Genomic DNA, 17,527 nt, shown 5'->3' on the forward strand with positions numbered 1-17,527 from the left:
TTGCCTTAAAAATTAAGGAAGCAAGATAGATTAAGTAGGCGAATAAATAAGGCTAGGATGTTTAAATTTAAGTAGAAGGGAGATCCGCTATAAAGATGTGAGAAGTTTCAACTGAATAACTATAAAACTATAGCGATAGCGTATCTCCAAAGGGCAAGATCAGAGCTCGTCTACTGCGTGTAATGTAATTAAATTAATTCTCTCGCCCAAAATAATTGACTTAGGCTCGTCAGACTTTTATTATGATTACTTACCTGTGTGCTGATTGCACATTTAAATTGAGAGCTTCATCGACCATCAGCAAAGGAAGCAATGATTTATTCGATAACTTGAAGAGGTTCATTACTAGCCCAGCGGCTAGTCGGGAGAGCAATTTTGATCAGGCATTCCCTTAGCCGTCCGCACCGCGGCTTTATATATAAGAACGCTGCGCGAGAAATGAAGGCCCCAGTACTCTCCAGACGCTGAATAGCACGCCACCTGTGACGGGAGTCGCGTCGCGTCGGTATAATTTCTATAAACAGCCTCGGATGCCGTAATAAGTTACTCGGGATACGCGTAACCATGATATCGTTTTCGAGTGAAGTGTTAATTCTGGGATGACTTTAATGATCTATCTTCAGTTTGCGTATGTCGTATTTTCACGTGCCGCCGCAGGACAGACATTCTACCATTATTTAGCGTGGCGTTTGATGAACATTATCATCAAATTATGGTGAGCATTGACTTAAACATTAAATTTGGACAGTTATAGTTGCATCAGCGCATTAGACTCTGAACTGCTCTGTTAGATTGTGTGGATTCTTTTTTTTTGATCTGTGACTTTCAGAATATAGCGAACGTTTTTTCCAGGATCGTTTTTGATTATGAATCCCAGACAATCTCCTAATTCCTCAGAGCTATAAGCTGTAGCTATAAGTGTATTTCTCAGATGAAGTGGGCACTAGGAATTCTAATTACAGGCTTCACGTTTTGCTAATCACTTTCTGGTTGCCAATATTGCAGTTAGAGAGCCAGTTTTGAGAACGGCAAAAGACAGCATAAATAATAGGAACATTTATATAATAATTAATTCCACCTGCCACCCCACATATGGTTAATCGGCTGGGAAATGCATATTTTCTACATATTTACATAACAACAATTATTTACATTCTACATTACAAAATATTATTAACAAGTAATTAATTCCACCCGCCGCCCCACATATGGTGCATCGGCCGGGTAAGAAAGAAAGAAAGAAGAGAAACTGAGATAGTGAAAGTGATTTTTAAATATTCAGATTCGGGAGTGAAATGCGACACGCAACTGAGTAATAGAACAGTGATAGTATTACGTGTGCATGTGGACGACGCAATTGGATTAGCAACGCATCTGGATTGACGGAGCTGGCACTGAGTCTAGCGGCGCTGCCGGCATCGCGAGAAGCCAATTTCGCCTCACTGCAGTCATCCGCCAGAGCAACCGGAGCCACGCCTGCAGTTGCTGGCCACACAGCAGCCGTCGAAGTGCCGTCTGCAGTTCAACGCGCCACGTCGCATCAGTAATCCTGGTATGCCACGCCGGCAACGCCATACGTCGTGCAGAAGGAACTAAGTTAAGTGAAAAGCTGTTAAAAATTTTGCTAACCTGCACTAAAAGACTGTCGGCGATGGAACTGCCAGAAGAAACCGAGGTTAAACTTAAATCAGAACCTATGTCGGTTGAGGGAACTGTAAATCCAGACAACGGTTCAAGTGTAAATATGCATGAAAATAGTAATGTTAAAGTGAAACATGAAGTATTGTCTCCTGACAGTAGTGTGAAAAGGGGCAATGATTCAATAATAGAGACCCCTGTAGTAAAGCAGAAATCAGCAATTGTTAATTTATTGGGTGATAGTTTATCTGATGAGTTAAAAACGAAACAGTCATCAGAGGTGGTAGAGTTTAAACAGGAGAAGTTAGATATGACTGATCAATCAGAAGTTTCATTTAGTTTTGATGATTCTGGCGTTGGAGCTAGTTTTTCGTCACCTGAGTGTGTTAAAAAGCCAGCTAGTGAGCAACCCAAAGATCCTGGGGCTATTGATTTAAATGTTATATTACAAGCAATAGCTACCAGTAATGCTAGAATGACAGCTGAGTTAAAATCTAATATAATTGAGGTAAATAACAGGATTGTGGCCAGCCAAACCAATTTTAATAAACGATTGGAGGTAATGGACAATACCTTCAAGGCTGGTTGCAATAAGTTGAAAGAGGATAGGGCAGTTTAAATTATAAAATTGATTACAACCATTAGGATATTAAGAAAAAGGTTGCTCAACAATTTTCTGAAATGTATAAAACAGTAAAATCCGAAGTTGCTGAGGTTCGCAAAGACTTCCAAATGGAAGATGCGAAGCTGGAGCACAAGTTAACAGAAAAGATCGAGGCGGAATCTGAACTGTGATCAGATAGGTTTAAAGATGTTAATATAAAAGTAAACATATGTCAAGCAGAAGTAGACGCAATCAAAAGTGATACTACTCATATTGTGCAAAGAGTAGATAATGTTGAAATGAGAGTAGAAAATATTAGTACTAACATTGCTAACATTGAGAGTAAAGTAGCTTCAGTAACTTCTGGTAATGGTAGTATACAACAAGTTGTAGCTGCAAACGCCGCTTTTATCGGGTGTCGGCAGTTCTTGCGGTTCGATCCAGATAAAAATATCCACCCACTAGATTTCTGGAACGATTTTGAAGATGTTATTCCACCAACTTGGTCTGAACGGGAGAAAATCTCATTTATTAGAAGCCATTTAGCAGGTGACGCCATGCGTTGGTCAGCTGATGTTATGTTGAAGTGTAAAACATTAGCGGAATTTAAAACAGCTTTCATTAATGAGTATTGGTCTAGTAATAAGCAAAATGAAGTGTTGAGAGAATTTTGGAGTGGAAAACGCTTCAATGCAGGCAAGGAATCTATTAAAGAGTTTGCTAGGTCATGGATCTCACGTTTGTCACATTTGGCCGAAAAGCTAAAACCTGAAATGATAATACTAGGTCTTGAAGCCAAACTGCCATGGTACTGGCAAACTAGAATTATATCTGCCCCTAGAGACAATCTGGATCGTTTCATTGAATATTTGGAACGTGTAGAACGTGTTGCTGCCAATGAGGAGCAAGCACGTAATAACAGAAATGCTAATAACAATAGTAGTAATTTTAAGAACGAGCAGAATGGCAATGTAAACATCAGAACAGTAGGTGTTCGCCATCCTAAGAGAGGTAGGAATTGGAGAAATAATTATCAGAACCAACAATGGCATCCAAATGACAGTAATTTTGTTCCGAACAAAATTATGCAGGTAAACAACAGTGCGGAAAGCAATGCTGTTCCAGTTAACTATAATGGAAATAAAGGAAACAGCAGTAGGCCGAGGCAGGAAAAGTAGTTCCGTCTATGAGGACACTGGCGCTCACCAGGCGGTTACTTTTCCTAAGCCAGTAATTATAGTAATTGGTAAGACAGATCAGAATACTCAGACTGAACATGTGGATGAGGGGTCGGTAGCATCTAAGGATACAGAAGAAATATTAGATCACTCACAGTATTTGATAGATACCGTGTTAGAGACGTTTTCTAAGTGGGAAGAGGAAGAGAAGGCGCAGCAGTGTAACGGTAGGGAAGAGCTACAAAATACTGAATTGTCAGGTGAAGAAGCAGAAGGAATTCATGCTTATATTTACGATGAGGATGATGTGCTCTTATCTAAAGTTCCTGTGCAGGATGTTGATACTGTACTAATAGTTTTAGGGCAGGAGGTAAGTGAGAATGTAGAGGGTAGTCTGTTGGGGGTCGATGAACCCAGTAGCTGTGACCAGTTGTCACTTGAGAAGGAACCCGACGATAATAATGAAAGTGGTTTAGCTGTAACTAGTGTTATGCCCGGTCTGGAGGCGCAGAATCGCTCAGACTACAGTAATTTGGGTCAAGACTACTATTCCCAAAGCAGCGTAGTTCAGCTAGCCATGACGTCATGGATCCTTGCCACGTAGATTCGTGGAATGGTATATTTGAAATTGACCTTAATCTTAAATCATTGTCAACAAGCAATTAAACGAATCTAAAATCCACTTAAAAGCTTATTATTGTGCTTCCACAGCTGAATTCCCTTTCTTCTCTAAAAAGGCTGTTACTCTTTTTCTCACACTCTAGTCGTATGTAGAATACACTGAATTATTAATGATAACACTTATCCCTACATACACTGATTCATGTTAACATGTCTACTTACAGATACTGGTTTCTTCAAGAACGGTCTATATCTACATCTAGCAAATTTCTACTTTAGTGAATTATCATTTACATGAACTGGTGAAATTTATCTAAAGCTTCTCTCAGTAAGTCAACATGTTTCTCCTGAGTGTGAGTGGCAATTAATAAATCGTCTACACACAGGGGAATTTTATGTAATAAATCTTGACCTTGTGTGCGATGTAACACTAGCACAAAAACACCACCCCTCATTTTTGATACAAAAGGAATTCTTGAAATTGATAGCTACATCCAGAAAAAAACAAAACTGTATATTTCATTGAAGATGCGGCTAATCTCATTTGCCGGTATGTATAATGAAGAACTATTGAGGTTAGGCACTTTATTCTGTGGAACCACTGCAACTGCTCCTCAAGCTTTTCTGGATGGGTTCTCATAGGAATGAAAATCTTATTTATCACTCTAGCATCCAGCAATTATCATTTATTGCGTTCTGTGTTTGCTACAGCAAAAATGGGATTGCAATATGGGCTCGATGATAGTTCAGTAATATGCCAACCTAGCATTTTGTTAATTTTTTTTTTTTTTTTTTTGGAAACGACAGCACACACCCTGGATGGGGTACAAACACAGACAAAATGGTTCATGAGGTACAACGTTTAGATGACAAAAATATCCCTTAAATATTCCCTGTTCATCTTAAAAATCTTCGGTATATTCTAACAGCACATTATCAATTTGGTCTGTTGGTTATCATTAAGGTATAGTGATTCAGACATTTAATATTAATCTGTTGCTAATGTTGAAATCCTTATTGGTTCTAGTATACTGCAGGTGTAAATATTTCATTCCTCTTCCTAGGAATCTAATTCCAGTTTCCCAACAATATTTGCCATGACCTAAATCTGCCTTCAGTAAATCAGCTGCCACTTCTTGCCCATTAGTAATAAATGCACGTTTTCTCATGGACAGGTTTGCTAGAGCTATTTCCATCACTAATTCCCCCAGTATCACTACTTTGATGGCGATTGTTATGTGCATGGTTTTTGTACTATTCATTAAAATTGCTACACCACGAAGATGACGTGCTACAGACGCGATATTTAACCGACAGGAAGAAAATGCTGTCATATGCACATGCTAGCTTTTCAGAGCATTCACAGAAGGGTGGCGCCGGTGGCGGCACCTACAACGTGTTGACATGAGGAAGGTTTCTAACCAATTTCTCATACACAAACAGCAGTTGACCGTCGTTGCCTGGTGAAACGTTGTTATGATGCCTCGTGTAAGGAGGAGAAATGCGTACCATCACGTTTCCGACTTTGATAAAAGTCGGATTGTACCCTATATCGATTACGGTTTATCGTATCGCGACATTGCTGCTCGCGTTGGTCGACATCCAATGACTGTTAGCAGAATATGGAATCGGTGGGTTCAGGAGGGTAATACGGAACGCCGTGCTGGATCCCAACGGCCTCGTATCACTAGCAGTCGAGATGACAGGCATCTTATCCGCATGGCTGTAACGGATCGTGCAGCCACGTCTCGATCCCTGAGTCAACAGATGGGGACGTTTGCAAGACAACAACCATCTGCACGAACAGTTCGACGACGTTTGCAGCAGCGTGGACTATCAGCTCGGAGACCATGGCTGCGGCTACCCTTGACGCTGCATCACAGACAGGAGCCCGTGCGATGGTGTACTCAACGACGAACCTGGGTGCACGAATGGCAAAACGTTATTTTTTCGGATGAATCCAGGTTCTGTTTACAGCATCACGATGGTCGCATCCGTGTTGGGCGACATCTCGATGAACGCACATTGGAAGCATGTATTCGTCATCGCCATACTGGCTATCACCTGGCGTGATGGTATGGGGTGCCATTGGTTACACGTCTCGGTCACCTCTTGTTCGCACTGACGGCACCTTGAACAGTGGACGCTACATTTCAGATGTGTTACGACTCGTGGCTCTACCCTTCATTCGATCCCTGCGAAACCCTACATTTCAGCAGGATAATGCACGACCGCATGTTGCAGATCCTGTACGGGCATTTCTGGATACAGAAAATGTTCGACTGCTGCCCTGACCAGCACATTCTCCAGATCTCTCACCGATTGAAAACATCTGGTCAATGATGGCCGAGCAACCGGCTCGTCACAATACGCCAGTCACTACTCTTGATGACATGTGGTATCATGTTGAAGCTGCATGGGCAGCTCTAGCTGTACACGCCATAGAAGCTCTGTTTGACTCAATGCCCAGGCGTATCAAGGCCGTTATTATGGCCAGAGGTGGTTGTTCTGGGTACTGATTTCTCAGGATCTATGCATCCAAATTTCGTGAAAATGTAATCACATGTCAGTTCTAGTATAATATATTTGTCCAGTGAATACCCGTTTATCGTCTGCATTTCTTCTTGGTGTAGCAATTTTAATGGCCAGTAGTGTAGTATCATTTTTACCTTTCTGGTGGAAGTGTTGGAATCTTCATTGCTCACATCAATGAACTCTAATGCTGATATGAATTCCTCGATATTCAGTTCTTAAACGTTGATTAATTTCTCTCGAATACGTATTGGCAATCTGGCCTTTAGTATTCTAATAACATCTGGCTATGAGATCAGATTATCCCAATGTTTTGTTTTGTTCAGGTACTTTTCGAAATGTTTGTGGAGGTTTTTTTGTTTAGGTTGATAAGTTTCTGGGTTAAAAACCTACTTTCTTATCCTCTCCTGAACAGCACTTGACCAGTGTTTGCAAGGAATGCACAGTCAAAATCAGCGTAACTAGTAAAACACGCTCCGGTCGCAGGTTCGAATCCTGCCTCGGGCATGGATGTTTGTGATGTCCTTAGGTTAGTTAGGTTTAACTAGTTCTAAGTTCTAGGGGACTAATGACCTCAGCAGTTGAGTCCCATAGTGCTCAGAGCCATTTGAACCATTTTTGAACTAGTAAAACACTGAAGCAGCACTAGTAACCAACAGGATCCTTCTCCATTACTATATCCAGTCACAAAAGCAATATTTTATGCCTCAGTGCATGAAATGTACACTGCTCCTGAAAAATCCTTAATAAATGAAATGGCATGCACACCTTTTTTTTTTTTCAAGTACAAAAGTTAAAGTTGAATGTGTCTAATAAATTTTCCTTCATCATTACATTTGCGAAATATGGAATTGCTCCTGAGTTATGGGCTATGTTATTTGATGATGGTATGGACTGATCAATTTGCAATCACGATATTTTTCTATGCTGTGCTTCACATTCACTTCAGAGGTGCCCCTGAGACATCGTCTCTGACTACTTTACTTCATTTTGATTTCTCACTGTGGTTAGTTGCTTATTAACCGTTTACTGTAAGAGCAAAAGATCTTGGCTTACTTTATCTTTTACTCTCTGAACTGCACCCTACGCTGGAGTGATAATCTGATTTGTACTTCAGCCACGTCTGCGAAAATCTTTCCTACAGCTTCTTGGATTTTGGTATCAGCTAGCTGCGCAATCTCTAGTTCCTTAGCTGCTGACAAAGTAATAAATCCGTCAGACAATATTTTTTTTATTTATTTTCTTCAACAGTTAGATGTTCCACCTTAGAAATTCACTATTGAACAGTTTCTGACAAAAATTTTTTTTGTCTTCCTTGAGACTGTTAACTACTAATGAAAACCGAGCGAGGTGGAGCAGTGATTAGAACTCTGGACTCGCGTTCGGGAGGACGATGGTTCAAAGCCGTGTCCAGCCATCCTGATTTAGGTTTTCCGTGATTTCCCTAAATGTCTCAGGCAAATGCCGACATGGTTCCTTTGAAGGGGCATGGCGGACTTCTTTCCCAATCCTTCCCTAATCCGATGGGACCTATGACCTCACTATTTGATCCGCTCCCCCAAACCAACCAAGTCTAATGAAAGTTTTTGGATGGACACTGGCAAACGGACATGCTCTTACTTTAGTGCAATCATGACATTACTCAATTTTCTAGCATCTGTGTTCTGTTGCACAACAAGTTGCAAACTGCAGATGCGATAGCCTTCTACTTTTTTTAAACTAAATCAGATGCTATAGCACTCTTTATTTCGCCCACTGCAGCACAATTGTATCTTGTTTTTTAACTAAATCAGAAGCAATCATGTCATGTTTCCTCATTAAATCCGAAGCAGTTGCATCTTGATTTTTAGCAAAACCATCTCGTTTCTTAACTAACTTAGAATCAATTGCCTCTCGTTTTTTAAATAAGTCTTCTCCAATTTGTTTGAATTTTCGTTACACAGTAGTGAACTGATCTAATGTCAGACTAGACGGTATTACTTGAGTTTGCATAACTGTAGCTATTTCAGTCAACTTCTTTGCACTAACCTGTCTATTTGTCGCCTTCTGCGAGGGGTCCTGACCCTCACCATAAACTATCCTCAATTCGATAAATTATCTTTCCCTTAATGAGCTAAATAGTACACTGCTTAACATTAAAGGTTATACCAAGCAATAATGTCACTGATGTCACAATCGATATACATTGACAAAAAACAATCTCATATCGTTTCTGTTACTCTTATGATTGGACTTAATAGCTTTACAGTCACGAAATAAAAAAAAACCCTCAAGCTTACTAAATTGAATCACAATGCTGCGACTGCAAGGTAGTCTACTGCTTGACACAAGTAATTAATCTGAACATGCGGTCTAATGCACCCGCCCGGCGGACTTGTGTCGACGTCTGGTGAGCCGGCTGGTCTGTGGATGGTTTTTAGGCAGTTTTCCATCTACCTCGGCGAATGTTGGCTGGTTCCCCTTATTCCACCTCAGCTACACCATGTCGGCGATTGGTCTCCACGTACGCATACACCACGATTACCATGCAAACATAGAGGTGACACTCGTCTGGTGTGAGATGTTCCCGGGGGGGGGGGGGGGGGGGGAGGGAGGGGGGCACCGGGGCCGAACCGCACAATAACCCTGAAAGAGTGGTTCGGTGTGGGACGATGGTGGGGTGAAGTGGACTGCAGTAGTTGTTGTGGGGTTGTGGACCACTGTGGTTGCAGTGGGGATGGAACCTCTCCGACGTTTCTAGGCCCCCAGTTAACATGCAGTACAATACAATTAATCTGAAAGTTGTGTCCAGCTGTTTTACTGATGCCGACCTCCTTGGCTCTCAGTGGATTTGTTTTTTTTTCGATAATTCTTCAATGTCATATTTATTACATTCACTTACATGAAACAGAAATTGAATTGGTATAAATATACATGAATTAGTGATATATACAGATTTCAATCGTCCTTGAGCAGGCGCCAAGTTAAAGTGAACCCCTACTTAGTTAGCAAATGTGTAGTGTAATGATACGTCCTTCTTGTCTCGTGTGGAGAATTAATTTATTCCAAATATCTTTTTTTCAAATAGAAATAGCCGGCGCTACTGGACCAAAGTTCCCTAAACACCAAAAGTCCGTTAACTTTTGAAAATTCAACAGTTTAAAGAACAGTGTAAGTAGATGCACATGCTTGATATGACACAGGGATTAACTGAAACAGAAAAAGTGAACAAAATGAACAACAGCTGGAGCTTCATATGATACAAAAGCAATAATAAGTGTAAAAACTGATTTTTAGTGAAGATGGTGTTCTTTATAACAAATGTTCAACATGATGGCTGTCATTCATCAGTAATACCTGTAGTCAAGAATCAATACTGTGAACATCATTGTACAGCATTAAGTAGGTATGGTGAGAAACTGCCATTGGATGTTATCTTTAAGCATCCCTAATCAGGGCAGATGATCATGGTAGGCTTGCTGTTTCAGGTAAGCCCACAGCTAGTAATCACATGGATTGAGGCCTGGAGCCTGGGAGGCCAAGCATGACAGAAATGGAAACTCAGCACACTATCCTCACAAGATGATGTGTGCAAGAGATCCTTCACATGTTTAACAATATTGGGTGGAATGCCATCCTGCATGAAAGTCATACCTTCCAGCAAGGGTTTATGAGCCAGGCTAGGGCTGATATGACTCTGTAACATGTCAGCCTACCTCCCACCCATCACGATACTCATGCTGCATCACTGACTTCTTTCTGTCCAGCGCTATCTGTTGGCCAGTTTTTGAACTAATTTTTAGTTTCAATAAAACCCCATGTAATTTCAGGCATGTGTGTCAAGTTTTACCTTCATGCCTTTATTATTCCGTGAATGAATGCATTTCCAAACGTTAACAGACTTTGGTATCACACAGTATGTCACTAATAATTAATCCAAACACAAAAGTTCATTACTAAAGTGTTCGCGCCAGACAAGAGCATAAGTAGGAGCTAGTTTAATGCTGTGTAACACAGAGAAGCTTTCCTTAAATATTTCAATGATCCATCTGAGAGTGGAGATATTCAAAAAATAACTAATTAAATAATTTCAAGTTCAAGGAGCTTTCTATTTTAAAGTCAAATGAAAGCAGTTTCAGTTTGCGTCTGGTAATGTAAGGCTGTATTATCTCTTTGGTAGTGTACTAATTTATGATGCTTTTGACATAAAGCAACGCTGTGTATATGTATAGATTAACAACAGTTAATATCTGGAGCTTCATAAAGAGAGGATGGCAGTGTTCCTTAGGCGTTATAACTTTGCTCATTATTCTGATTATTTCACTGACACAGGTGGAATGTTCCCATTGCAGAATGCCATAGGGAATGTGCGATTGAAATAGGCCAAAATATGCTACCTTCAGATACTCACCAGTGACTGCATCTGTCAATTTCCACAAGAGATAGCTTACTCTTGCTGTTATGTTTCAGACATGGCTAATATGTTCCTTCCAGTTTAATTTCGAGTCAATGTGAACGGTTAACTGCTTTATTGATTCACTATCCACAGCTGTAGACAGACCTAGGATTAGATCTTCTGTTTTATCAGGATTGTATAGGAGTTCACTGGAAGAAAACCAATTCATTGCAAGCTTTGTTTCGTTTCACTTTGCCTATGTTGTGTAAGAACTTTACATTACAATTTATACTTATTCCTGGACCATGAACCACACTGAGAAGTGAATCTGACACCAGAGTTGCCATTTATATTAAGAAGCAGTACAGAATACGCTCTCTGATTTTTCAGTCACAAGCATTTTTAAGATTATGCAGTAGAAGTGATGGGAAGTTCATAATACTAGTCATGATACAGTGGCCTCCATCTGATGATTTTGAGTTATTTATGAAACACCTACATGCATTATTAATGTTTCTAACTTATAAACAGAATGACATAATATAATATTAACTGAATGTTTGAATTTAAATGTCCAGGCAAATATATGATACAACTATACTGAAAGTCTTCGAAATTTTGTATAACTCTCTCTCATACAATCTACAATATTAATTATGGTTTTTAAACACAGTGTCATACCATAATATCAAGTGAACAATTTAATTGAAATGTTCAGGGAAAATGTGAGATACAGCCACAGTCAAGTTCTTTGTAATTTTACATAATTTAATTCTGCATCACACAATTTATAGCAAGAGTTATGGTAATCAGCAGTGTTACTTTTGAAAACATTTCTGTAGACACCTCCATCTCGAGATTGCAAAACAAACTGGGTAAATACTTGTAAATGAACTATAAGACTAATGAATGAAAAAGGAATTGGGGACTAATAAATGAAAGAAATTGTATTACCACACTGGAAAGATGTACACAACCGCTTGGCAGCAGTGAAAATTTAATATGTTCTATAAAGTGACTTACAGTTCCCAAAGAAAGCGTTTCACATGTTTGATAATTTACAATTCCCATTTCTTAAAATTTGTACCTTGTTAGTAATCATTGGGATTCAGAGATCAACTAACACTGCTGTTAAGCATAGCAGTTTCTTTTCCATAGCAAAACTTCTTGACACAGTGGAATTTGTAATACTGGTGGGAACTGCTTGGCAAATTTCTCATGGTTAGCAGGGACAAGGCGAGCGACCAATACTTTTTTTTGTCACTATTAAGGCAGTTTTGAAGCTAGACCTACGAACATTGGTATTTGGTTCCTCAGCCAGAAATAAAGAAATACATATTTCAGAATTTCTGGAAATTTAACATTATGGGGGTGGAACAGTGGGTGAAAACTTTTTTAATAAATATATCATTATTAAAGAACTACTGAAGTATCTCTAAAACTATATCTATGAACACTGGAATTTGACTTCTCGGTTACAAATTTAAAAAAAAATGTTTCAGTGTTTTTGGAAACTGAACTCCTAAAGGGATGTAATAGGGTATGAGATTTTTTTATGAAAATATTTTATTTTCTAAGCATTTTTAAAGCGAAATGTATGAAATTTTAAATTTGGCTTTTCAGTTAGATACAGAAATATGTTTCACTATTTTTGGAAATTAAACTCCTATGGATGCGAAACGAGGGATGAAAGTTTCTATGAAAATATTTCATTGTGCCAGCATGTTTGAAGCTAAATCTATGAAAATTTGCATCTGGCTTCTTTGTTAGAAATAAAACATTGCATGTCACTGTTTTGGGAAATTCAACCCCTTTAGGGCATGAAATAGGACGAGACTGATTCACTGACTCATCATCACCCCACCCAAAGCAATAAGAATAGAAGCTTGAAGTTTGGTGAGAGTGTAGATCTTATATTGTAGGTGTCGTTTAACGAGGGATTGTCCGAAATTTCGCTCCCAAAGGGGTGAAATAGGGGATGAAAACCTGTTTGAAAGTATGTCGCTAATATGGAAATTTTGAAGCTGGAACCACAGAAACTGGTATTTTGTTTCTCAAACGGAAAACAAACATATATGTTTCAGTATTTTTGGAAATTCAACCACTAGTTGGTGAAAGTTTTTTGAAAATAAATAATTATTAAAAAACTACTAAAGAATTTTTAAGGTGACCTCTATGACAACTGGTATTTCACTGCTTGGTTGCAAATAAAATTTTTTTTAAGAAAGTGTTTTGTTACGCAAAAAATTTTTACAGTTAAATTTATGAAACCTGGTATTTCACTTCACGTATAGATAGATATAAAGAAATATTTGTTAGCGGATAAAAGTTACTGTGGAAATGCCACCACAAGAACGAAAAGACATGATTAACAAAACTTTTTATTCTAGCTACCAGAATCGCTTTTTGGTGAGAAGTTCGGTCGTAAAAGGCCATGCTTATATGTCATTAATTAGCGTCAAAAGCTTAGAATGTGTTGCAATTTGCGAAAAACATAAAAAATCGATTAAATAAAACAAAAAAATCTCTGCAGGCCATACAATCTCAGCGAGCAAAGCAGCGGGTGCTATATAGTATTTGATAATTTGCCTTCGTAGCACTCGTTTTTGTGTTTCTGAAATGGCGTTGCTCCTCATACATTTCAATAAACTGTACAGTTGTTGCTAACAACCACAGGTAGTGTGAAACACGCACACAGTAAAATTATTAATACGAATAGCAAGACTTGTGATGGTGCTTCGATATTTAAACAGGGTATGACAGTCGAAAGATGCTAATCGATGGTGGGGGCAGGAAAGTGGAATTGCAAATTTAAAGCAACTTTAATTTTTGGACATGGATAAAAGTGGGGACACTTGGGTGGCACCATGGAACATAAGTATTTCCGCACACAGTGCAGTGATGTCTCTCGAGTGGCTGCCAAGTGGCGTCACTTTTATTGCATTTGGGTACTCTGCTTTACACACGTAATGAAAATACGCCAAAGGCAGGGGTAAACTGCAGTGGCAGTGTAGTTTCACTTGTGAATGAATATCCATATTACAGTTGTGTCACAGCAGTGATGCCACTACTGCCATTAGACTAAGGTTTAACTCGGATTTACTGAACAATTAGCCCCGCCCCCCTCCACAAATCCTTTTCCCCCACCACTTGCCATCATCTGCACTTCGTGATTGGTTAAAATTGAATCATGTCAAATTTTCCGCCATAACAGGCCACGCATTGTGTATTTTTGTAAGTTTCATGGTGAATAATGTCACAATATTGTTTGATACCGATTGTACTTTTCAAGTCCAAAAGGAAAGGAAATTTTGTAGGCTAGCTTCTGATGGAATCTATAAAATATAGAGGTACTTTCTGGTAAACAGTACTGATATTAGTAAATAACTGCCGTTTATTTGCTCGTTCATGAACTATCAGTTTATGTTGAGAAACATAATTCCTACATATATCCTGAAGGCAAGCAACAGCAATGCCACCTTGTTTTAATGTGCAACATGTACACTTTTGTCACTGACCGGACTTATGGTGTAGTGGCAACAGATAAATATAAATCAATGTGTTTGTAATCAACGACTGTCAATCAAATAAGATTTACAGCTGAGTCGGAGAAGGGGGAAGTTACATTTCTTAGATGTGGTGGTCAAACGTAAATCAGATGAATATACACAGTCATCCTGTGTACAAAAAACCTACGTGTAGTCCAGAAGAGAGCTATGCTGAATACTTTGGTAGATTGCTGCAGGGGATTGGCACCACATCTGCACACACAAGTCACCTGATTCCCATAAATTCTGGTGACGGGGCTATGAGCTTTGGCGCCACGTTCAGTAACCCAGGGAGCCAGCACATCAATTGGAACTCGCCACTGTGTTTTTCGAACCACTCCCCAACACTACTGGCCTTGTGATGTGGTGCATTATCTTGTTGGAAAATGCCACTGCCATCAGCCGACTTGAACATTCTCCAGAGTATGATGGAGACGCCACCAGCTTGTCTCCAGCGCAGTACAGGTGTGAAGGAGCTGATCTCTTGGAAGACGACTGACATGGCGCATTATCTTGTTGGAAAACACCACTGCTGTTGGGAAACATGTTCGTCATGAGGAGATGTGTGTGGTCTGCAACCAGTGTACAATACTCATTGGCCATCATGGTGTCTTGCACAAGCTCTACTGGACCCATGGACGCCCACTTGAATATTCTCCAGATCATGATGGAGACGCCACCAGCTTGTCTCCAGCTCGCAGTACAGGTGTCAAGGAGCTGATCCCCTGGAAGCGACGGATTCTCGCTCTCCCACCAGCATGATGTAGAAGGTATCGGGATTTATCAGACCATCCAAAGTTCTGCCACTGCGCCAACATCTAATGCTGAAGGTCACCTGCATTTCAGTCATAGTTGCCAGTTTTATGGTGTTAACATTGGCACATGCACGGGTTCTGGGCTGCGGAGGTCCATTGTTAGGAGTGTTCTGTGCACTGTGTGTTCAGACGTACTTGTACCCTGCCCAGTATTAAATTTTGATGTTAGTTCTGCCAGAGTTCGCCACCTGTCCCGTTTTACCAGTCTGCCCAGCCTACGACGTCCAACATCTGAGGGATGACTGCCCAACCCCACGACTTCTGGACGTGTTTTCACATTGGTTTCGCCACGTGTTTAAGACACTCATCACGGCACTGCTCGAACAGCCGACAAGTCGCGCAGTTTCCGAAATGCTCAAGCCAAGCTTCCAGGCCATCACAACCTGCCCTTGATCAAACTCTAATAGTTCATGCACCTTCCTCTTCCACACAGGCAGCATTTTCACTGATACTGTATGCCCCATGCATGTGTCCGACTAGCAGTCATTCTTTGAAAGGCAACGCTGCTATAACATTGATGGGCTTATACTGATAGTAGGTCGGTGGTCGTAGTGTTCTGACTGATCAGTGTAGTAAGGTGGTAAAGTCTTAAACTGGAAAGGAACCAGTCAATCTTCTAGACACCCAGACAAATTAAATAAATATTGCAATCAGTTAAAGACAATTTCGGTATGAGAGTGCCACGGATTTATAATATACATCATGAGTGTGGCAGAAGTTATGTGGGCCAATCTACGCAGACTGCTACCAATCGCTGCACCTAATAAACCACCGTGGTTGAGCACAGTCTGTTAAAAAAGCGCAAAATTTTACTTAATCAAATGCAAACACTTGCTCACACATTAATCTATTGGGTCTCTCTGATCAGGGAATCAGTTGATATTAGACTATGTGAAAATAATTTCAATAGTGACACCAGTTACACTCTTAGTAACGCATGGATGTGTGCACTTGATAAACAAAGAATATTGAGAAAGACATCTTGCTGTTTACCGCCTCATCCAAGGGATGGCGCTGCAAGCAACACTGGATGGAGAGTGCAAAAAAAGATCTACGGTCATAGAGGGCGCCATCTCATTACTCGTCGGTTGTCATGATGAAGTAATCCGGTCAATCACATGCCATTCTTTGGGCCTAAACGTGGGAGCCTCAACAGGTCATGACAACATTTGAGAGTTGGAACCCCTCTTCTTCTCGGGAATAAGAAGTGTCTGGGCTGCTCTCAGGATATAATTCCGACAGGGAATACCTAATGTATTCTGTCCTGCTGCAGCAGTTACATATGCAACTCTCTGTCGCCAACTTCACCTACCTTTTCTCTTCCAGCCATGACTCGCCAGCCACCACCACCACAGTCGCACATGTCATAGCCTGCTGAGTAACAGTTGCAACAGGTGATGTCACAATTCCCACTGCACCGACCATTACAAGCTGTGCTGAAGGACCTGCAAAACTCACAGGTAAGCATCAATAACATCAAATCTTTCCACCCCCGTCCCACAACAATCCTCCTCTCCAACAGCAGCTAAGAAACCCACAAAACGTCAAACCAGTGACATCTCTTCCACATCACGGCCAAAAATATTCCAAACTGAACCCAATGACACTCAGCATATAGATTCAGCTCCTCCTCCTCTAGCTTCTTCCCCTACCATTCACAGATTCATCCTCTTCAACCTCGACCCAAACTTCCTTAAACCGAAATTCCTCACTCTCGAACTCAAAACATACCAAACTAGCCTCCACATCCAATAAACCATCCCAAGAAAAGACTCCATCTTACTAACATCCCTGAAGCTAACTTCCATACTGCTCTCCTCTCCAAGGATGGACATAGTGGTTGCAGGTTCGAATCCTGCCTCGGGCATGGATGTGTGTGATGTCCTTAGGTTAGATTAGGTTTAAGTAGTTCTAAGTTCTAGGGACTGATGACTTCAGAAGTTAAGTCCCATAGTGCTCAGAGCCATTTTGAACCTCCTCACCTTACCTTTGGTCCCAGAGCCTTCTTAATGCCTGTCAATACCACACCCAGGGCCAAGTAGCCTCAATCTCCCCACTCTCCTCCCACCCTCATCATAGTGACAACAAAGGTCGACCTTAAGATCACAGATGAGGAAGTGACATCTGAAGTGAACAATCATCTGGATTTAGAAGTCCAAAAATCCCTTCATATCAACAATGAACTTGACTGCACTTGCGGAGTCTGTGTCTTCTCT

The 17,527-nt window shown here is 40.4% G+C and overlaps 1 protein-coding gene across 1 annotated transcript in view; it reads right to left on the reverse strand.

Moving 5' to 3' along the window:
- Nucleotides 1–16,736, reverse strand: part of LOC126235160 (putative 3-methyladenine DNA glycosylase) — a 116,616-nt gene extending 99,880 nt beyond the window's left edge. Inside the window, exon 1 of the mRNA XM_049943893.1 lies at nucleotides 16,624–16,736. Within this exon, the coding sequence (XP_049799850.1) occupies nucleotides 16,624–16,736 (113 nt within the window). The remainder of the gene's footprint in view (nucleotides 1–16,623) is intronic.
- Between the last annotated feature and the right edge of the window lie 791 nt (nucleotides 16,737–17,527).

This window comes from Schistocerca nitens, chromosome 2 (assembly GCF_023898315.1).
Source record: "Schistocerca nitens isolate TAMUIC-IGC-003100 chromosome 2, iqSchNite1.1, whole genome shotgun sequence".
Lineage (NCBI taxonomy): Eukaryota > Metazoa > Arthropoda > Insecta > Orthoptera > Acrididae > Schistocerca > Schistocerca nitens.